This window comes from Microcaecilia unicolor, chromosome 4 (genome assembly GCF_901765095.1).
Source record: "Microcaecilia unicolor chromosome 4, aMicUni1.1, whole genome shotgun sequence".
NCBI lineage: Eukaryota > Metazoa > Chordata > Amphibia > Gymnophiona > Siphonopidae > Microcaecilia > Microcaecilia unicolor.
In genome coordinates this window covers 25,374,980-25,398,285 of record NC_044034.1, presented here as the reverse complement: position 1 = coordinate 25,398,285, position 23,306 = coordinate 25,374,980, and the positions used below count along the sequence as shown (strand labels likewise).

General features: G+C 45.6%; 1 protein-coding gene across 6 annotated transcripts in view; it reads left to right on the top strand.

Moving 5' to 3' along the window:
* The first annotated feature begins 5,676 nt into the window (after nucleotides 1–5,676).
* Nucleotides 5,677–23,306, top strand: part of WNT11 (Wnt family member 11) — a 171,608-nt gene continuing 153,978 nt past the window's right edge. Inside the window, exons 1-2 of one of the 6 annotated variants that reach the window (XM_030199329.1) lie at nucleotides 5,847–5,932; nucleotides 8,847–9,051. In XM_030199329.1, coding sequence (XP_030055189.1) covers nucleotides 8,921–9,051 — 131 coding nt within the window. In that variant the 5' untranslated portion in view covers nucleotides 5,847–5,932; nucleotides 8,847–8,920. Of the gene's footprint in view, nucleotides 5,933–6,188; nucleotides 6,276–8,449; nucleotides 8,522–8,846; nucleotides 9,052–23,306 lie in introns of those variants that run through there. The other 5 variants (XM_030199331.1, XM_030199332.1, XM_030199330.1 and 2 more) reach the window with 5 other exon arrangements.

Here is a 23,306-nt window from a genome sequence, read left to right as displayed (position 1 = left end):
GCTTGAGTTTTGCTGGGCTGGGTCACACAAGTTCGCATTCACTTCAGGTCACATCAGATCAGATTATTGAAATCAGCCAAGCACTCCTCTTTTCTCACATGGATTTGTACAATTGAATGTGAACCAGCAATTCCATCTTTCATTTGTTATGACTAGTGTCAAGAAGTATGAATAAGAAAGTTTATTGTTAGTAGTACTGCTATAAGATTTTTTTTTTTCAAGAGAGAGAATACTTTATATTTCCCAAATTCTTTTCTCTGCTTTCCTAATCCATAAAAGGCCGAACCAGTAATCACGCCATGAGAGCACTGCATACTTGTTAAAATCTAATCACTGATCTGAAGCTGCTGGTCTTGTGATGAAAGATGGGTCAGATGGAGAAAAGGTTTCAGACAGGCCTGCAGTTTTAAGCATGAGTTCACCTTCAAAATCTGCACCTTGGTCCACAAAATTATCTACGGCCAAGTCCCAGGATACATGGTAAACCTCATCGACCTACCAATCAGAAACATAACCAGTTCATCTCGAAAATACCTAAACCTCCACTACCCAAACTGCAAAGGACTTAAATACAAACCAACCTACGCATCCAGCTTCTCCTATATAAGCACACAACTATGGAACACAGTGCTAAAATCTGTAAAAACAACCTACGACCACCTAAACAGGGCTGTGCCTAGGGTCTCTGGTGCCCCCCTGCAGACTATCAGTTGGCGCCCCCCCCCCCCTCCCCGTGTGGCACAAGATGCAAAGGAAATAGGAGCTGAAAGATGGAGTGCATCTTTGTGGGATTGCTGAACAAATAGAGGGTTTACAACCACTTAGCTTTTTGTGCTTTCATGTTCACGAAATTAGTAATTAAATCTTTGATATCTAACTGGGCACATGTATCATTCTCAATAGCAATCATGGCAAGGCTTACAAGCCTTTCTTGCAAAATACTTGATCGCAAATAATCCTATATAATAATTCTCACCTCCAACAGGATGTGCCTGGGACCATGCCTCCCTCGGAGGTGGTCTGCTAGGCAGGCACGCACTGACGTCAGTGACAGCTGATACCAAAGCAAGGGGAGGAGTAGGGAAACACACGGAGCGTGTTTCCCTACTCCTCCCCCTGTGTTACAGCCCACTGCACCCCCTTCCGCGACCCAGTCGACCCCCTTCTCGGCGAAAACCGTCCTCCGCCGCCGTCCAGTACCTGTGCTGACGGGGGACCCCAACCCCCGTCAGCCGAAGTCCTGTGCTGGCCTTCACGCCGTTGCTTCTTCAATGATCTTCGGTTCAAGTTCCTCTGCGTGCGTCTGATGTCAGATGCACGCAGAGCAACTTGGACACAAAATCATTGAAGAAGCAACGCCTCGAAGGCCAGCACAGGACTTCGGCTGACAGGGGTTGGGGGTCCCCCGTCAGCACAGGTACTGGACGGCGGCGGGGGACGGTTTTAGCTGAGAAGGGGGGGTCGACTGGGTTGGGGAAAGGAGGGGGGGTGAAAACGGAGGGACGTCAGAGTCTGGAACAGCGAGGGAAGGAGGGTGGGGGATGGCCTTGCTAGCGCCCGCTTCCTTCCCTTTTGAAACGGGCATTTTTTACTAGTTTTTTATGATTTTTAACCGTGAAAATGATCGCTCACCACTTGCCACACTGACAGGAATTGTCAGCAATATTCTTAGAAACAAATTGCTATACATTGCAAAATAAGATAGCAGATGTAAATTCTCAAAGTGGACATATTCCAAACACTAAAATGAAAATAACATGATTTTTCTCTACCTTTGTTGTCTGGTGACTTTCTTTTTCTGATCATTGATAAGTCTCTGACTCTAAAGTTTAGCAATTTCATTAAAGCAAAATATATTTTCACATATCACAGACTCTTCCCTATCCAAGGAGAATCTTTTATATAAAAACAAACACCAAAAAAACAATCAGATTTTCACTTACCAGCTGTTCTACACTAGGTCAGCTAAACTTCCTCTGAAACTACTGTTGGAACCATCAGCCAATGAAATGGCTTTTAGCTGTAGCTTTCGGGTTACTGATAATTATGCAAACATCATTGCAGTCATGTCCTCCTCTCGGTGTACAAGCTCAGAGAAAAAAAAACAAAAACTTTGAACCACTTACAGATTTTAACAATTACACTATTTAGTTTTTATTTCTCCCCAGTCTCACTTGCACACCTCCCTCCAAACCTGGCTGTTCTCTTTAATTTGAATGTTGTTCAAGCTCACCCTGAATGAGGAGTTCATCCCACACCAAAGACATAAATAGCACTGGTTGTATTCTTTCAAACAGCTTCAGCAGAGCTTGCCTGCCTCAGTGAGCACTGTGGTCAAAGAGGGGAGGGCAGGGGAGAGAAGAGAGGAGAATCACAGCTTCAGATAAAACATTTTGCAAGTGAGCTGACCTCAGGAAACGGTAGGCGCCCTCCAGAGGTCAGCGCCCCCCCTGCAGTGCCTACCTCACCCACCATGTTAGCACGGCCCTGCACCTAAACTTCAGGAAATCACTAAAAACCTACCTATTCAAAAAGGCATACCCCACCAACCCAACATAGATACCTACACTCTGCAACACAGCAAAACCAAAGCTCGAAATGGACACTATAATAACATTTCCTCTCCTCAACCCCCATTGTACTTGACACACATATACCTTATTCGACCACAATATCACCTTGTATTTGATTCTCTTCTGGACTTGGCGAATGCCTTATTCGACCACAATATCACCTTGTATTTGTTTATCTACCGGACTTGGCGAATGCCTTATTCGACCACAATATCACCTTGTATTTGATTCTCTTCCGGACTTGGCGAATGCCTTATTCGACCACAATATCACCTTGTATTTGATTCTCTTCCGGACTTGGCGAATGCCTTATTCGACCACAATATCACCTTGTATTTGTTTATCTACCGGACTTGGCGAATGCCTTATTCGACCACAATATCACCTTGTATTTGATTCTCTTCCGGACTTGGCGAATGCCTTATTCGACCACAATATCACCTTGTATTTGATTCTCTTCTGGACTTGGCGAATGCCTTATTCGACCACAATATCACCTTGTATTTGTTTATCTACCGGACTTGGCGAATGCCTTATTCGACCACAATATCACCTTGTATTTGATTCTCTTCCGGACTTGGCGAATGCCTTATTCGACCACAATATCACCTTGTATTTGTTTATCTACCGGACTTGGCGAATGCCTTATTCGACCACAATATCACCTTGTATTTGATTCTCTTCCGGACTTGGCGAATGCCTTATTCGACCACAATATCACCTTGTATTTGATTCTCTTCTGGACTTGGCGAATGCCTTATTCGACCACAATATCACCTTGTATTTGTTTATCTACCGGACTTGGCGAACGCCTTTACTGTACTATGTAAGCCACATTGAGTCTGCAAATAGGTGAGAAAATGTGGGATACAAATGCAACAAATAAATAATAAATAAATACATTTAGCAGAGTGTATGGAAAGGCCACGATTTCTGCCCAGTTTTTTGACACACATGTGCCGTGAGACTTGTGTAGTGCATGTTGTGAACAATCATCTTTTCCATTGCAGGGGTACTCACAGAAAATAGAGATCACGGACGATGATCTATCAACAAGGACAAGTTGAAAAGTGTGTATTTAGAGGGTCCATTCTATAACTGGGTGTCTCCATTAAGGTGTTCTGAGGCCGTATACTAGGAATGTATTCTATGATGGAACCTAGAAGCCTAGCGTCAGTGACTTAATGCTGACACCGGCATTACCACGTGGCAGTCGCCAGTGTAGCTTTGTAAACAGGGGGTTAGAGTATTCCTTAAGGGGCCCTTTTTGTTAAGCTGCGTAGGTGCCTATGTGCGCCCAATGCATGCCAAATTGGAGTTACCGCCCGGTTACCGCGTGGCCCTTGCGGTAATTTCAATTTTGGCACGTGTCCTCTAAGCATGTCTGAAAAATATATTTTTTTTCTGATGCGCGGCAGCTCCGCGCGTCAAGTGGCATTTGATGCGCGTAGACCATTACCGCCTGGTTACCGTGTGAGACCTTACCACTAGGTCAATGGCTTGCGGTAAGGTCTGAGACCCAAAATGGACGCGCGGCAATTTTCGTTTTGCCAAACGTCCATTTTCAGCAAAAAAAGGCAGTTTTTGTAGGTGCGCTAAAAAATAATTCCGCGTGCGCCCAAAACACAACTCTCCCACTGTTCAACGACCTTATGTGGCTGCCCCACATTAACTTTATCTCATCTCAGCATCACTCTGTATCTGGAAACACCGGAGACTGCAAACGCACCTCCGGTCCGATGTAAGCCACATTGAGCCTGCAAATAGGTGGGGAAATGTGGGATACAAATGCAACGAATAAAAATAAAAGAAATAAAAATAAACTTGGCCTGTAAATTAGCACCTTAGGTTAGGCGTGCCATATAGAATTGCCACCTTAGTAAAAAAAACATGCAAAAGCATGTGTCCTGAACAGCAACCCTTAATGTCCCATCTACTCTATTTATGGTACCTTTTTGTAGCTGGAATATTTCGAAATCCAGGTAAAAGCCAGGCATGGGAGCTCTGAGAATCATTGCTAGGCTTTCTTGTGTGTGATTTTAGCCCTCATGACTGAAGCGTTCCTGTGCAGTGGCGTAGCCAAGGGTGGGCCGGGATGGGCCCAGGCCCACCCACTTTGGGCTCAGGCCCATCCAGTAGCAGCACACCTATGATGTGACTGGCAGGGATCCCCAAGCCCCACCAGCCGAAAACTCCCAACAACTGTCCCTCCTGTATACCTTGTAAATAGCAGATCTTCGCCTCCAGTGAGCAGCGACTGATACATACTGCTTGCTCCGGACCCACAGCCTTCCCTCTGATGTATTCCCCCCACCTATGCAGAAACAGGAAGTTGCATCAGAGGGAAGGCTGTGGGGCCAACACGAGCAGCGTGTATTAGTTACTGCTCGCTGCCAGTGAAAATCTGCTATTTAAAAGGTATGCGGGGGAGGGGGATGTTTGAGAGACCATATGGCATGCAGGTGAGAGAGGGCGAGACCATATCACTTGTGGGGCAAGGCGGAGTTCTTCTGCCCACCCATCTTGGGCCCAGGCCCACCCAAAACTGGGTGTCTGGCTACGCCCCTGTATCCTGTGATCCTTTAAAAACATCTTCACAAATATTTACAGTAAGGATTAGGCAAAAACCTATATTTGACCAGCCTGTTGTTTGTTTGTTTGTTTGTTTTGCAGGTAATCTAAACAAAGTAATGGTATATATAACGTAATACAAGAATACAGGACCCAAATCCACAATCTGTGCTGACTAAAAAATTACAGCGTTTCATAAATGTGGTGGGTATCACTAATCTCCTAGGTCAGAAAAATCTCCCAGAAAAATGTAACGTTTGGTGGATCCAAAACACTTCTAAACTTGATTTCACAAACTGACATCCACCAAATCGAGGAAAAGAAAACCAACTTTTAGTTGCATCCGTTTGCAGGTAAACCAAACTGATGCAACTAAATAAAGCATATGGTAAACGTTTTGTTGTCTCACTCCTGCAGCCTTTGTAGCTACCGCCCCATTCTACTCATTGCAGGGGGGGGGGGGGGGGGGGGGGGAGAACGAGAGGGTAGGTTGGAAAACACACTTTTTGGTTACACTGAATAGATCAAACGTGCGTTTATCCCGGTGTTGGAAGCAGCAAAGCCCCAGCCCGCTTTGTTATGCTAATACAGTCTGACATCACTGCCGAGATCAAAGCGGCAGGGACCCGATAAAACCAGGTTCCATTAAGCTCGGAACTAGCAGAGCCAGAGAGGCAGCCCGAGTCGAGCCTGTTGTAAAGGGTTCGCTATCTTCTCCTGTTCTCGAACCGGATGAACCCGCCGGGGTTTGGGGATTTTGGGGGGTCTGCTGCGGATCTGGGAAGAAGGTAGGAAAGAGGAGTGACACCGGTTGCGGAATACAAGTCGATTTCTTTTGCAACGCTGATGTTCAGGACTGTGGGGATTGGAAACCTAAGTTGTTTGACCGGTGCCTTTTTTTTACTGGTCTCATTTGAAATCTGCTCGCCAGGTGGGGTAGGTCCGAGGAGCTGCGGTTTCTAGGGCTATTGCCTGAGCCAATGCTTAGCCCTGGCGGGGGCAGACGAAGTGGCCCAGATCTGAAGCCCAGGCGACGATTGTGGCTTTCGTTTTGGGAAAGGACAGTTCTTCACTGCAGTGCGGAAGAGGCCAGAGGGAATTTAGTGTTATCCTAAAGCTACAGCTGGCAGGGTGAGGAGGAGAAAAAACACTTTTATGCTTTTCTTGGGAGCAAGTTTTAGTGCGGACTCCGAAGTTTCCTGCTCCCAGGGAAGCAAATGTGGTGTTGCAAGATTCATAGTTTATCTCTTTTGTCTTGCACTACGTACCAGAGCTGCTTCTATATATACTTGTTTCATAAATATATCTGTTCAGATTTATGAGTCCTCTAAATCTTCTTTTTTTTTTTTTTTTTTTAATGCGGTTTTGTGATACGTTTACTTTAATTTTCTGGACCCAGGACAGAGACGTGGGGAACAGCTTTTAGAACATTTCATGTAAAAGTAGGATCTCTGGGTGCACGAAATGGAGTGGGGGGGGGGGGGGGGGAGACAGGGAGAGTTTAAATCTGGCTTAACAGTGCCTTTATATAGATCGGATTCCTTACGAAGCAATTGACGGAGCGGAACGGGCTGGTAACAAGCACGGTCCTTACCCCGAAGAGCTTAGGAGATTGCGTTTCCCCCACCCCCAGGTCGTGCTAGTGCCCCTTCCTGTAGCAGGTAGGTTCTTTCTGGCTGCTGATAGATCCCAATGACATAAATCACTTAGGAGAGCAAAAGTCCATTGAACATTATTAATTTTTTTTTTTTTTAGGGGGGGGGGGGGGGTTGCCGGGTTTTTGAAGCCTGGATTGGCCGCTGTCGGAGACAGGATGCTGGGCTTGATGGACCCTTGGTCTTTCCCAGTATCGCGGTACTTATGTACTTAAACAGCGTTTCAAACTGTGAATTATTTGCTCCCGGCCTGAACTGTGACCTCTAGATCTGTTACCCTTAATAAACAAGGCATCAGCGATGGGAATTATTTTGGGCTAAACCGACTTGAAACGGATTTCTCTTGGATAAAATCAGAATTCTGCGAAAAGCACCGTGTTCCCCCTTTTAAAATTCACCACCTGTGATGGATATATTCCTTTGAAACTAACGGGTTTAGTTTTAATTTAAAATGTGTGTTTCAATAAAAATATATTTAAAAAAAATGTGGAAATAGATTGGAGGGAGGCTGAAATTCGGAGACGGAAACTTTCTGTGGTCAGACTTTTAGAGATGTTTTAATTTAGTACAGCCCTGGGAATGAGTGTAAAGGTTTCAACTTTTGCTTCTTGTAAAAAGCGCTGGCTTAAGACTCGTGGGAGATTTCAAAATAAATGTTCGCGTTCGTGCTTATTTCCCCCCTAAGTGGGTAGCTCTTAAATTGAAAGCAGCAGCAACGTCGGCAAAACTTCACACGAGCAAAGGTAGCATCTAAAAAATAAATTACACGCGTGAATGCCTGGGGTCTGCATCTGAGTTTTGCTAAATTGAAAGGGGGGGGGGGGGGGGAGAGAGACCCAAGCCCGGAGTTTGTGAGCATCTCAGGAAAAACAAGGAATGTGCCATCCAGGGTTAGACGATCAAATACAAAGGGAAAATAACCCTGAATGAAATCAGAGGTGATCATAAGGGGGGGATGCCCCCCCCCAACACGCACTGACCGTCACTAACTGTCCTTTGATAAAATCTTAGAACAACAGCTGGAAGCTAAAACACCACGATGGCAGCCGAAGGGGCATCGTGGAAAAAGAAACCCCTTTCTTTCTGGGAAAGGCCCTGATTGCACTTCGGCAGTGTTTTGCTTTCTGCAGAAACCTGTTGCCACGTGAAATAAACCCCCCAGCGCAGAGTGACAAAAGGGCTTCCTTTCTCCTTGCACAAAGGAATTAGACAGTGTCAGTTCACAACCCGCCTTCAAACAATGGCTTAAAAGATGATCCTGTTACTTGTGAAAGTGGGGAAATGCTCGCTAATATTGTGAGAATGTAGTGAAATAATTGTTCCAGGTGGCACGATATATATATGTTTTTTTTTTTTTTTTTAAGAAAAAGCTTTAGCAGCCTTTCTATACGTTTTGATGTTAGTAGCGTTCTTATCCTGTTCCAGGGAGTCAAGATTTTTTTTTTGTTTGTTTGTTTAATCTGTTGTGAGCTCCGCATGGTGTCAGAAGGCTGTGCATCGTTTAATTTGGCCAACCCCTGGAAATGAAAATGTTCATCACCCCACCCCGTGACAAGACTTTTGAGATCCTGAGACCCACGTGGACTGTGTTGTAGGTGGCTGTGTTGTACTTAAGGAAGGCAAGGTCAGGTCTAAAAAAAAAAATGCCAAGCAGATGTCAACCTGCCTAACCCAAATGATTCTACACGGATTCTCTGTCTCATAACAGTACTGATTGAATAGGTGTGTTTAGATTATGTGCACCGTGGTTTGAAATTTAGGTGTTTATTATTATTAACAATTTGGACTTGAAAAAAAACAAAACAGAAAACTCCTAAAATAACGATAGTAGGATAAAGTTTAACACCATATGTAGGGTTAAACGAAAACACTCAAGTCAGGGACGGATAATTCGAGCCAGACGATTTTTGTCGCTGCGGGCAGGACACTTCTCTCCAAAGGGGCGATAAAAATTGCCCGGCAGAGAAAAGCGTTCATGACTCACCAAACAGTTTTTCTCTTTCCACCGGACTTATGTGTGATTTTTTTTTTTTCTCTTTCTCTCCAGCAGGTCACATCTCCCAGACGGGAGGACAAGCGTCTAACCTGAGGGAAGTACTTCGGGACCACTAAATCGGATTTATGATTCTTATTTTTATTCAAAGACTTTTTGGAGTTTTGATCCTGGGCAGAAAAATGAAGCTGGGACTGTTTTCCACTAGCTTTTTGTCTTTGGTGTTGCAGACCGGAATGTGCTTTGGCATCAGATGGCTGTAAGTACGTTGCTTTAACTAAGGTCCAAAATAAGGCTTATACGGATAAACCTTAATTCTTTTATCACTCTAGTCTCTGTTCTATATATCATTGCAGCACAGTGGTGATATTAATTGGATTTTAGGATCCTGGCTTTTATATACTCCCTGAAAGGCTCATTCCATCAGTTAAGTTTTATAGAGCCAGAATTTTATCTTTTAATGGGAGGGGGGGGGGGGGGAGTTGTGCTGGGGAGGGGGAGAGAGGCGTGTGATATGGTAAAGTGTAGCTCAAGGTTTCCAGTTCTGACACTGCACCCCAGGTCTATTTTTTTCTCTAGCTGCAAAACACATTTCTTGAAGACGTGTTGGTGTACAGCGCTGCGTACGCCTTGTAGCGCTATAGAAGTGATAAGTAGCAGTAGTGTAGAATCGTTCAGGGGTGGCCTGCCTGCGATTCAACTAGGCATTAAAACAAGAAGCTGCCAGCTTCCCCTGGCCCTAAGGGATAGGTAAATCGGGCCCTGGTGTCATTCTTTGTATTTTGCAGTGGGGTTTTGGGGGCTGACTTCACTTCTTAGGGTAATGGTGTGCTGGAGATTTTAGGACTGCATGCAACAGCTTGAAAAGTCTGGTTTTTTTTTTAAAGAACGGATAATAAGGCAGATCCGCTGTTCCTTCTCAGGTCTGACAGGGAGGAAAGTCTCAATTTTTTTTGTTTTTGATCTAAATAACTCAAATCCACTCTGGCTGGATTTGAGTTATTTAGATTTCTCTTCCCTTCCTGAAGAGTCGCACAAGTCTTAACTGGAAATAAGATTTGGCCTGCAGCTTTCACTTTCTTTTATTTCTGAAGGATTTGTTTTGTTTATATAAAAAAAAAACTGTATATCTATCTACACCTGATGTTATAAATCAAAGTTGGGAAGCACCTAGAAGGAGACTGAAAGGAAAAAAAAACCTAACCTGGACAGGTGCTTCCTGGGTGCAGGTTTATTACAAGGAGCGCTGAATTGAGATGATGCTGGTTGGTTACTGTCTTTAACTACTGAGGCTGTTAGAAGAACTTTTTTTTTTTTTTATTCAGTGGTTCACAGACTGGACCTGGGGGTACTACAGGCAGTCAGGTTTTCAGGACACCCACAATGAATATTCACGCCATGGAGACAGTGCATGCAAATCTTAACTCATGAAATTAATTCCGGATATCCTGAAAACCTGAGTGGCTGGGCTACCCCCAGGACGGGTTTCGGAACCACTGTATTAAATCAAAGCATCATAACATCACCAGATGGATAGTTTTCAACCCAGTTCGCGGGCACATCAGTTCGGATTTCTACAAGGACTATGCAGGAGAGATTTGCATGCACTGCCTCCTTGGTAAGCAAATCTCTATCCTGCACATTCATTGTTTTTCAGGATATCCAGCCCTTCACTTTTATTTTTCTTATATTTGTACCCCGCGCTTTCCCACTCATAGCAGGCTCAATGCGGCTTACATATTATATACAGGTACTTATTTGTACCTGGGGCAATGGAGGGTTAAGTGACTTCCCCAGAGTCACAAGGAGCTGCCTTTGCCTGCAGTGGGAATCGAACCCTGTTCCCCAGGACCAAAGTCCACCACTAGGCCACTCCTCCACTTGACTGTCCCTCCAGATTCTGGTGCTCTGACTATAACCATTTCCTGCCTGCCAATGTCTGATTTATGTATTTATTTATTAGGATTTATTTACCGCCTTTTTGAAGGAATTCATTCAAGGTGGTGTCCAGTGAGATACTGAACGCCACTTCTGGTAACTGGTCCATTCGCTTTCCTTAGTACCTGGTTTGCACTGCTTTCCTCAGAGAAAGCCAGAAAACACTTTTTTAGTCGGTGGGGGGGGGGGGGGGGGAGCTTAAAAATCATATCTACTGCCCAGGAAGGGCCAGGTAAATTTGGCCTACGTGGGACTGGGGTGCGGAGCGATGGCACAGTGCAGTTAATTCATGCATGACTTCCTTCCCACTGATATTCTGCTTACATTCCCTTGGGCAGTGTCTTGCTGTCCCCTAATAATCTGCAGGAATGTTTTCTGGTCTTTACAATTAAATCCTAGGTGAAAACCCAACTGTGAAAATAATAAAATCCACAGCAACTAGAGACTTAATTTGGTAGCAAAAACTGAAGGGAACCCTTAAACGTTTAGAAACCGAATTCGTGTTTGGCAGCCTTCCTTTGGCCTTGATGATAATAAACGGTGCCCTCCTTTATAGGAGAGGGGGATGGTCACAAGAAACCTTTCCACCAAGGTGGCATTTCACTGCAGCTAAGATAGGACCAGGATGCAGATGGCTAAGGGTGTCTGAGTGAGCGGTGCGGAGGAGGTTTTCAGAATTTTTTACGTGGTTGATTGCTTGAAATATGAAAGCTTAGGTATGGAATGGACATCTCGCTGCCAAATGTGCAAACTTCCTCCTGCCCCTCCCCCCTCCCCTTTGTGGAGCAGATGAAAGCTAAGACTGAAATGGTATTTGAAGTATGAATACATCCAGATGTCACACCTGCTTAAAACCTGTTGGAAACCAGCATTCACTGTTTTGGGGTTCAACTTTGTATTTTAGAGCAGGAAATGTCGCCTGCTGGGATTTTTACAACCCTATTTATTTTTAAACTAATTTTGCACTTCAGATTGTTCACGTCTGGTCTTGGGCACTGTGTTTTTTCCAAAACTATAGATGTCTTTAGCTAAAAAAAAAAAAAATGCATACTGAATGTTTTCATTTCCATCTTGCCTTGAAAAATCATGATAAACGTTTATACCCTGGTTATGGATTCGTTTTACTCTTTTTATTCATGCTATGGCTAAATTAATAAATGATAACAATATCTCATAAATAGGTGAAAGAACAAAACCATTCAACCATAGCACCAGCTTCAAAATACAAGTGCTCTAAAAACAGGAACAGATGGACTTTCAAAACCGAGGCTAACGTATTCGCATATGTACACTAGGATCACCTTATGTACATATCATTGGCCATTTCACATTTTACTTTAAAAATAAAGCTTAAAAAACCATCATGTCACAAAGTTCAAAAACAACATGAAGCTGAGCGTTTTAATTTGGGTGCTTCTTTTTTTGGAGAAAGTGTTTATGGTTGGATGGATAAATTAATGTCCTGCTTATTACTCCTCCTTTCCCCCTTGGCTCCCTCCACCTTCTCTGTTTTTCCTTTCTTTTCCTGTTTCTTGTCCAGTACGAATTGTAGTTCCTTTTTCTGGAGTTTCGGGAAAAGTGACTATACTGTATACTGCTATGATAACATGTTCCTTTGGTGGTATATTGCTACTACTATTTAGCATTTTTATAGCGCTACAAAGCATACGCAGCGCTGCACAAACATAGAAGAAAGACAGTCCTTGCTCAAAGAGCTTACAATCTAGTAGACAAAAAATAAAGCAATCAAATCAATGTGTACAGGAAGGAGGAGAGGAGGGTAGATGGAGGTGAGTGGTTACGAGTCAAAAGCAATGTTAAAGAGGTGGGCTTTCAGTCTAGATTTAAAGGTGGCCAAGGATGGGGCAAGACGTAGGGGCTCAGGAAGTATATGGTATGTGAAGTAAATTGAAACCTGAAACTGGAAGTGTACATCACTGTGGGCCTATTTCTTAAACTGAGTTAGCTGTTTACCCTTGGATTCTATATAGTGCGCCAAGGTTTCCATGCCAAAATCCAGGTGTATTCTATAACAAGGCACATAATTTAATTGGCTTAACAAGCTAATTAGAGTTAACGGCACTTAACAAGCAATAATGAGCACTAGTTGACAATTAGATTTTACATGCACAACTCACTAAGCACATTCAGTAACGCAGAGCGCCTCACTTCTAGCATGCACAGATAAAAGGGGGCGTGGTTATAGGCAGGGAAATGGGTGTTTCGTGGGCATTCCAAAATTTACATGCTCTGTTGTAAAATATGGCCCTCTGCGTCTAAATCTGTGCTGGGATTTATGCCATGTTTTCGTTGATGTATATTTAGGTGCATAGATCTAGGCGCTACAACTCATAGTAACATAGTAAATGACGGCAGATAAAGACCTTACGGTCCATCCAGTCTGCCCAACAAGATAAACTCATTTTACATGGTATTTGATACTTTATATGTTTACCCGAGTTTGATTTGGCCTTGCCTTTCTCAGGCACAGACCGTAGAAGTCTGCCCAGTACTGTTCTTGTACTAAGTGGTTAGGGTGGTGGACTTTGGTCCTGGGGAACTGAGGAACTGACTTCGATTCCCACTTCAGGCACAGGCAGCTCCTTGTGACTCTGGGCAAGTCACTTAACCCTCCATTGTCCCATGTAAGCCGCATTGAGCCTGCCATGAGTGGGAAAGTGCGGGGTACAAATGTAACTAAAATAAAATAAAAAATAGTAGATGACGGCAGAGAAAGACCTGCATGGTCCATCCAGTCTGCCCAATAAGATAACTCATATGTGCTACTTTTTGTGTATACCTGACCTTGATTAGTATCTGCCATTTTCATGGCACAGACTGTAGAAGTCTGCCCGCCCCCTCCCCCCCCCCCCCCCCCCCGGCTCTGCCACCCAATCTCCGCTAAGCTTCTGAGGATCCATTCCTTCTGAACAGGATTCCTTTGTTAGTCCCACGCATTTTTGAATTCCGTTACCGTTTTCAGCTAACGTCAAAACTCATTATTTACACTCCAGCCCATCCCTATCTATTCAGTCATGATCAGGGCGTAGACCATAGAAATCTGCCCAGATCCCGTTTTGTTTCCCAATTACCGGCCATACTATGCTTAAACCTAGGTGCGGCTTAGTTGGCTGTAAAAATCTAGAATACGCTTAGGTGGAAATGTATTCTGCGCAGATTTTTGGGGTGCCATATATAGAATTCCCCCCTTTAATGTGACAATTATGGCATGCTAACCACACAGGTCTGCATTAACACAAACCGCCTCCCCAATACTGTACTTTTGCACCCCCACTGCTGCTGCTGTTGCTGCCCCCCCCCCCACACACATATTACAGACTCCTGAGCCAAAGTGGGCCCTCCCCTGTCCTACCTTGAAGGGCCTGGTGGTTTAGTGGCTTCTTCTGAGGCAGGAAAGAACCCCGCTCTTTCCTGCCCACTGTCGCTACTCTGCCTGGCAACCGCCATGGTTTTAAAATGGCTGCCGAGACTTCCTGTGCTAGACTTGCGGGTCTCGGCAGCCATTTTAAAAACACTGGGTAGAGTCTCTGGGTCCCATAGAGCCTCTGGGCCCTCGGGCACTGCCTGGTTGCCCGAATGGTCAGTCCACCCCTGCTACAGTAACATAGACGTGCAAATATGTGTGTATATGTCAGCAGGCCACTTAAGCACTATTCTGCAAACACCCACCAACTTACATAGCATGTGTTTGAAGACGGACATACGCAGGGGCAGAATCAGGTGGGACGTAGGTGGGGCTCTCATTTATGCATGTAAGTTATGCAGGTAGCTGCTGCATTTAGGTGCTCGCCAGCACTGTTCCTTCTAAGCTGAGCAGGAGTCCTCCAAGTGCATTGCTGCCAGTAGGGAGCGCTGCTTCAATATTGTGTTTTCGAACACTAGGGACAGGCAGCTTCCCTGAAGTCCTGCAGAGGTTGCTTGTCTCTCACTATTGGAAATGTGATGGTGAAACAGCATCCCCCCCCCCCCCCCCCCCCCAGTGGCAGGACTGTAGGTACATAAGTATTGATGGTCCATCAAGCCCAGCATCCTGTTTCCAACAGTGGCCAATCCAGGTCACAAATACCTGGCAAGATCCCATAACAGTACAAAACATTTTATACTGCTTATCCCAGAAATAATGGATGTTCCCCAAGTCCATTTAATAATGGTCTATGGACTTTTCCTTTAGGAAGCCGGCCAAACCTTTTTTTAAACTCTGCTAACCTAACTGCCTTTACTACATTCTCTGACAACGAATTCCAGAGTTTAAGTACATGTTGAGTGAAGAAACATTTTTCTCTGATTCGTTGTAAATTTACTACATCGTAGCTTCATCGCATGCCCCCTAGTCCTAGTATCTTTGGAAAGCGTAAACAGACGCTTCACATCTACCCGTTCAACTCCACTCATTATTTTACAGACCTCTATCATATCTCCAAGCTGAAGAGCCCTAGCCGCTTTAGCCTTTCCTCATAGGGAAGTCGTCCCATCCCCTTTATCATTTTCGTCGCCCTTCTCTGCACCTTTTCTAATTCCAGTGAAGTGGAGGAGTGGCCTAATGGTTAGTGCAGTGGGCTTTGATCCTAGTGACCTGGATTCAATTTCCACTGCAGCTCTTTGTGACCTTGGGCAAGTCACTTAACCCTCCATTGCCCCACATACAAAAACTTAGATTGTGAGCCCTCTAAGGACAGGGAAAGTGCCTGTATATAATATGTACAGCACTGCATAAATCTAGTATCACTATAGTGACCAGGGATATGCATCCATTTGAAATGGTGTATAAAATATGAATGATTATTTGAAAAGAGGGCACATGATCAAGAAAGAGCACAACCTTTCTGCGAGTAGTGCACTCTCATAACGACATTGTTCCTGTAATGAAAAAATACCCCAAACAAAACATTCTAGTAAATCAAATCAATTCTGGTATACCACTAATATCCCCTTTCCTGGGTTCAGTATGGTTTACATTCTAGGTGAAACAAAACAAAACAAAAATGATAATGTTAGTGTGAGGTACATAAGTAATGCCATACTGGGAAAAGACCAAAGGTCCATCGAGCCCAGCATCCTGTCCACGACAGCGGCCAATCCAGGTCAAGGGCACCTGGCAAGCTTCCCAAACGTACAAACATTCTATACATGTTATTCCTGGGATTGTGGATTTTTCCCAAGTCCATTTAGTAGTGGTTTATAGACTTGTCCTTTAGGAAACAGTCTAACCCCTTTTTAAACTCTGCCAAGCTAACCGCCTTCACCATGTTCTCTGGCAACGAATTTCAGAGTTTAATTACGCGTTGGGTGAAGAAAACTTTTCTCCGATTTTGTTTTAAATTTACTATACTGTAGTTTCATCGCATGCCCCCTAGTCCTAGTATTTTTGGAAAGCGTGAACAGACGCTTCACATCCACCTATTCCACTCCACTCATTATTTTATATACCTCTATCATGTCTCCCCTTAGCCGTCTCTTCTCCAAGCTGAAAAGCCCTAGCCTCCTTAGTCTTTCTGCATAAGGAAGTCGTCCCATCCCCGCTATCATTTTTGTCGCCCTTCGCTGGATGAGAACAATTAGACATCACTGGTGTAGTGTATGAGACCAAAAGAGGTTTTTAGCTAAGGTAGCTATTTTCTGTAGAGAGTTTCATATTTTAACTCCAAGTATAGGGAATAGAGAGCTGAACATCTATTTTTGAATTGTCTTTTGAAACTGTGACGCTAGCATCGGTTGTTTTTTCAGTCTGTTAGACTGGACCAAACGTAGCAAAGTGGTCTTAGTCTGCAGTTCAGAGGCGAAACCCTGTAAGATTTGAAGCTTTGAACTGCCTTTGCAGTTGATGTAGAAAGGCTGGTGGCAGAGCCGTGCATGGCTTCTATCACTAGTGTAATACCTCACCACGGAGAGAAGTAACTGTATTCAAACTTTATGCACAGAAAACTTGTGGCTAATGGGAGGGGGAGTATGTTGGATGCGTGCATACAAAGGGTTCGTGAGAAGCGTGGTTTCTTTGTGTGCAAGTCAAGAAACAGAAGTGCACATTTTTGCGCTTGTTTTTTTTTTCCCCTTAAAAATTTTATGTGACAATTTTTTTTTGTGAGGCCCAGATTTAAGTGCAGAAGAACAGGCGCCGATTTTGTGCTTTTACTTCCAGTTTTGTCTGGACCTGCACACGTCTGTTACCTCCTGTTGCCTTTTTTGTTTTTGAAAACTTGCAGGCGCTTTCTTCTGATTGCAAAAGAAGACAAACTGGCAGTTAAATCTTAAAAATCGGCATGAGATCCTCTTCACAAATCCTTCTGCACAGCCCCGGACCTAGTAAAAAGTTTCTCACCTTGTCCGTGCGGCAAAAGCTCTCTGCTCTGCGCAGAACACCCCATGCATTGCATAGAACGCTTAGGGCACTTTTTACCAAGCTGCGGTAAAAGGGGGCCTGCGGTAGCATCAGCGTGAGTTTTTTTTTTTTTTTTTTTTTTTTTTGACATGCACTGAGGCCCCCTTTTACCGCAGCTGGTAAAAGGCTGTTTTCTTTAAAAAGAAGGAAATGGCCCTGCGCTAATCATAGGGATTGGCATGTGACCATTTCCAGGGACACCCATTTACTGACACCCAGTGGCATAGCTACAGGGGGCCATGGGGACCTGGGCCCCCCCCCCAAAAAAAACTGGATCAGTGCCCCCTGGTTTTGGCTGGCTGGGGTCCCCAACTCCCGCCAGCTGAAGCGTTTTTTTTTTCCAGCGTTGGTCTCTGGCACCACCACATGTCCTGCCCTGCTCTCTCTTCCCCTCACATCCGGCACACATAAAGGGAGGAGAGACCAGGGCAGGAAATGTGGTGGTGCCGGAGACCAACGCTGGAAAACGTTCGGCAGCGGCGGTGGTGGCGGTGCTTCAGCTGGTGGGGGTTGGGGATCCCCACCAGCCAAGGTATGTGTAGCAGAAGCGGCGGTGGGTGAGGGGGGGTGGCAAGACGGCAGTGGGGGGTGGTGGGGAGGGGGACCAAAATGTGCCCCTTCCCTTTGGGCTCCGGCCCCTCCCACCTCAGTCTGGCTACACCCCTGCTGCCACCTATTTTGGTGAAGGTATGGGCTCTTGCACTAAGCCGGTGCTACAAAAATACAAAATATTTATAATACTAGAAAAGGCACGCACTGGGTCTGGGATCTACCACCAGGATCCTGCGGTAGCCCGGTAGTAATTCCAAACTGGCGCTCGGCAAGCCCTTTGTAAAAGGGCACCTTAATGAGCTCACTACCATACCAACTCACGCGCTCAACCCCTATCCGGATTCTGCGGCTGATATGCACGCACACTCCACGTTTGCGGTATGGTTAGGCTCATGGCAGCTTTCTGCTTTGTCCTCTTTTGTGTTGCTGCCGTGCACTGACCGGTAAATCTGACGAGGCAGTATTAAATTCCCTGCTAGGGATGTGCTCAGGCCAAAACGTTTTGGATTTTTCAGGTGTCTCTTCAGTTCATTTCACACATGTGTTTTAATAACCTTTTCTAATGTGTGTTTAGAATTGTCACAGGCATACATGTGGTGATGCACACTCACATTTTTAAAGCATGCCAACGAACGCGCATCCCTGTTCATCCACTGGCCTGAATATCTTTTTTTTTTTTTTTTTCCCTTTCTCTCTCTCTCTGTTTAATATCCACCCTAGGACTGATGCTTCCAAGTTTCGTAAGTCTTTGGTTATTTTCATGACTCAGGAATTTTTGTGGATAGAGGGCTGTAATGTTTTTACTTGTAAACCTCTTTAATGAAAAGAAGATTTAACACTTTTTGGACTAAAGAGAGCAATAAACGACTGTGCAAAACATTGGTGGAGGAGTAACCTAATGATTAGAGCAGTGGGCTGAGAACCAGGGACTGCAGTTCATATCCTACTGCAGCTCCTTCTGATCTTGAGCAAATCACTTAACAAACCTCCCCTCCCACCCATGGCTTCAATTAGAAGCTTTAGATATTAAACCCTCCAGAGACAGTAATATCTAGCACACCTGAATGTAAATTACCTCTTCAACAATAGCAAAATCCCATTCCATCATAAACCATCTCCTGTGGATGGTATCATGGGAGATAAAGATTCTCTGGCGTGAGATGCACCCACACCTTGGAATCTGTGTCTGTGTGCAGAAGGCCCATTATTTATTTATTTAATAAAACTTGATATACCGTCGTGGCCTAACCAAATAGGCATAACCCCCCCGGATTCTATATAGCATGCCTAGAGATCGGCGTAGGTTCTATAGTAATGTACGTAATTTAACAAGCTTAAGCTAATCGGCGTTGATAGCAACACTTAACAAGCAATAGTGAGCACTAATTGGCACTGATTAGAATTTAGGCACACAGCTCACTAAGCGTATTTTGCAATGATGTGCACCAAACTTCTAATGTGCACAAGCAAAAGGAGTGTGGTTGTGGGCGGGGAAATGGGCATTTTGTGGGCGTTCCAAAATTTACACGCCTAGTTATAGAATAATGCCCAGTGCACCTAAATCTACGCACTGGGATTTATGCCATGTTTTCGTTGGTGTAAATGGATGTGTGTAGATTTATTTATTTGTTACATTTGTATCCAGTGGCGTAGGAAGGGTGGGCGCGGTCCACCCCGGGTGCACCAGGGGCGTATCTGCGTGGGGCCTCAGGGGCCTGGGCCCCCGCAGATTTTGCCCTGGACCCCCCTACCGCCATCAACCCTCCCCCGCTGCCGTTGCTTACTTTTGCTGGCGGGGGACCCCAACCCCCGCCAGCTGAGGTCTGCTTCCACCTGCCGCTGCCTTAAAAACTTCTTCTTCAGCCGGCGGGGGACCCCAAACCCCCGCCAGCCGCCCCGAGGTGTTTAAAATTCATCTTCGGCCTCCGTGGCCGTGCTGCTGTTGATAGGCGCTGTTGAAATCCACTTCGGAGTCTGACGTCGTTGTACGTGCTGCGACGTCAGACTCCGAAGTGGATTTCAACAGCGCCTATCAACAGCAGCACGGCCACGGAGGCCGAAGATGAATTTTAAACACCTCGGGGCGGCTGGCGGGGGTTTGGGGTCCCCCGCCGGCTGAAGAAGAAGTTTTTAAGGCAGCGGCAGGTGGAAGCAGACCTCGGCTGGCGGGGGTTGGGGTCCCCCGCCAGCAAAAGTAAGCAACAGCAGCGGGGGAGGGTTGGCGGCGGGAGGGGGGTGGAGAGAGTCAATGGTGGCGGGGGGGGGGCTCTGACAATGGCGGGGGGGGGGTCGGTGGCGGCGGGGGGGCTAAAATGTGCCCCCTCCCTCTGGCTCTGGCCCCCCCTACCGCCGGAGTCCAGATACGCCCCTGGGGTGCACGCTGCTGGAGGGTGCAGAGAGCAGCCGTGCACCTATCGGTTCCGCTGGTTCCCTGCTCCCTCTGCCCCGGAGCAGGTTACTTCCTGTTCCGGGGTCAGAGGGAGCCAGTGGAGCTGACAGGTGCGCAGCTGCTCTCTGCACCCTCCAACAGCCAAGAATGCACCCGGGGGGAGGCTTAATGCGCCGCGGAGGGGGCTGTGTGTCGTGCTGCACCCTGGGGGGACGGACGCCACTGTACCCGGGGGGGGGGGGGGGGGGGTGCGCAGCGGCGATCCGCCCCGGGTGGCAGCTGACCTAGAAATGCCACTGTTTGTATCCCACATTTTCCCACCTATTTGTAGGCTCAATGTGGCTTACGTAGTACCGGAGAGGCCTTTGCAGGCTCTGGTGTGAACAAATACAGGGTGATGTTGTGGTAAGATCAAGTTCATGTGGCACAGCCACATTAGGGAATCGGAGAACAGAAAAGTTGTGTTATGTCCATTACGTGCTTTAGTTTGGTTATGTTGCAGAGATTAAGCATTTAAGTTGGATCGGTAGGGTAGACCTTTTTAAACAGGCTGGTTTTTAGTGATTTTCGGAAGTTTAGGTGGTCGTACTCATTGTCAAGGCTTTTGGTAATGCGTTCCACAGTTGTGTGCTTATGTAGGAAAAACTAGATGTGTAAGTTGTTTTGTATTTATTTGTATTTAGGTGCTGAAATATCAACTAAGCGTATTCTATAATCGGCGCCTAAATCTAGTTATCAATTATAGAATATGCTTAGTCAGCACAGATTTCCGCGACAATTTTTTGGGTGCCATATACAGAATCTCCCCCAAAGCGGTTTACATTAAAAAGAAAAACAATAATGGTAAACATAAAATGTACAATGCTTATAATGAGGTAGAAGGGAAGGTTAAAGTGAATCGATTGGGTCTTTAGGGCTCATTTAAAAGTCTGGAGAGTGTATTAATGACAAATATTTGAATGAAGATTGCTCCAAAGTTTAGGACCGAGGTAACTGTAAGTGTTGTCATGGGTAGTTGTTAGCCGGAGTTTTGGAAGGGAGGGAAGGCTGTGGTCTGCAGATCAAAGAAAATGCAGTGGTGTGTAGGGAATAAGAAGATTACATAGTAACAGAGTAAATGACGGCAGATAAAGACCTGTTCGGTCCATCCAGTCTGCCCAACAAGATAAACTCATTTACATGGTATGTGATACTTTATATGTATGTCCGAGTTTGATTTGTCCTTACCTTTCTCAGGGCACAGACCGTAGAAGTCTGCCCAGTACTGTTCTCATACTAAGTTCTGAAGCTAACGTTAAAGCCCCTTAAAATTTACACTCCAGCCCATCCCTATCTATTCAGTCACGATCAGGGCATAGACCATAGAAGTCTGCCCAGCTCCCATTTGTTTCCCCAATTATCGGCGTCGCTACCCAGTCTCCGCTAAGATTCCATGGATCTATTCCTTCTGAACAGGATTCCTTTGTGTTTATCCCACGCATGTTTGAATTCCATTACTGTTTTCATCTCCACCACCTCCCGCGGGAGGGCATTCCACATATCCACCACCCTCTCCGTGAAAAAATACTTCCTGACATTAGTCCTGAGTCTGCCCCTCTTCAACCTCAATTCATGTCCTCTAGTTCTACCGCTTTCCCGTCTCCGGAAAAGGTTAATTTGTGGATTAATACCTTTCAAATATTTGAACGTCTGTATCATGTATCTGTATCATGTAAAAAAAAATTGAAGCAGTGCAAAGAAAAGCTACGAGAATGGTACGGGATTTGCGTTCCAAGACGTATGAAGAGAGACTTGCGGACCTGAACATGTATACCCTGGAGGAAAGGAGGAACAGGGGTGATATGATACAGACGTTCAAATATCTGAAAGGTATTAATCTGCAAACGAACCTTTTCCGGAGATGCGAAGGCAGTAGAACGAGAGGACATGAAATGAGATTGAAGGGGGGCAGACTCAAGAAAAATGTCAGGAAGTATTTTTTCACAGAGAGTAGTGGATGCTTAGAATGCCCTCCCGCGGGAGGTGGTGGAAACAAAAACGGTAACGGAATTCAAACATGCGTGGGATAAACATAAAGGAATTCTGCTCAGAAGGAATGGATCCTAAGGAGCTTAGACGAGATTGGGTGGCAAAGCCGGTGGCGGGAGACGGAGATGGTGCTGGGCAGACTTATACGGTCTGTGCCAGAGCTGATGGTGGGAGGCGGGACTGGTGGTTTGGAGGCGGGGATAGTGCTGGGCAGACTTATATGGTCTGTGCCCGGAAAAGGACAGGTACAAATCAAGGTAAGGTGTACACAAAAAGTAGCACATGTGAGTTTATCTTGTTAGGCAGACTGGATGGACTGCGCAGGCCTTTCTGCCATCATCTACTATGTTACTATGTCACTCCTGTTTCTCCTTTCCTCCAAGGTATACATGTTCAGGTCGGCAAGTCTCTCCTCGTACGGTTTGCAATGCAAATCCCATACCATTTTTGTAGTTTTTCTTTGCACCGCTTCCAGTCTTTTTACATCTTTAGCAAGCTACGGCCTCCAAAACTGAAGACAATACTCCAAGTGGGGCCTCACCAACGACTTGTAGAGGGGCATCAACACCTCCTAAGAAGGCATAGAGAAAAGCCTTATCTTGAAAGCTAGACTGAGGATTTTGAAGTGTATATGTGTCGATAATAGAAGTTACTGTTCGGTAACAAGCAGACGTGAAACTTGGCAGGGCTGATCTCTGACTTGCAGTGGAAAATATTACAAAGTCTACCTTTGCTACCTTGACCCGGGGACCCTTTTACTAAGCCGCGTAGGCGCTTACATGCGCTGAAAATTTCCGGCGTGCGGCGCTAACTGGGCGGTAATCGGCATTGTACGTGCGCTGATGATTACCACTTGGTTAACATATGAGACCTTACCGCTAAGTCAATGGGTGGCGGTAAGGTCCGAGGCCCAAAATGGACGCGCACCAATTTTTATTTTGCCGCACGTCCATTTTCGCCCACAAGAAAGGCCTTTTTTGCAGGTGCGCTGAAAAATGAACCTACGTGCGTCCAATATACGTGTCTATACCAGCGCAGGCCACTTTTTGGCGCGCCTTAGTAAAAGGACCCCAACCCCCCAATGTCATAACTTGCACTGCACTCTGACCCAGGGGCGTAACTATGTGGGGGGCCTGGGCCCCCGTAGATTTGGCCCTGGACCCCCCTCCCCTGCTGTCGCCTACCTTTGCTGGCGGGGGACCCCAACCCC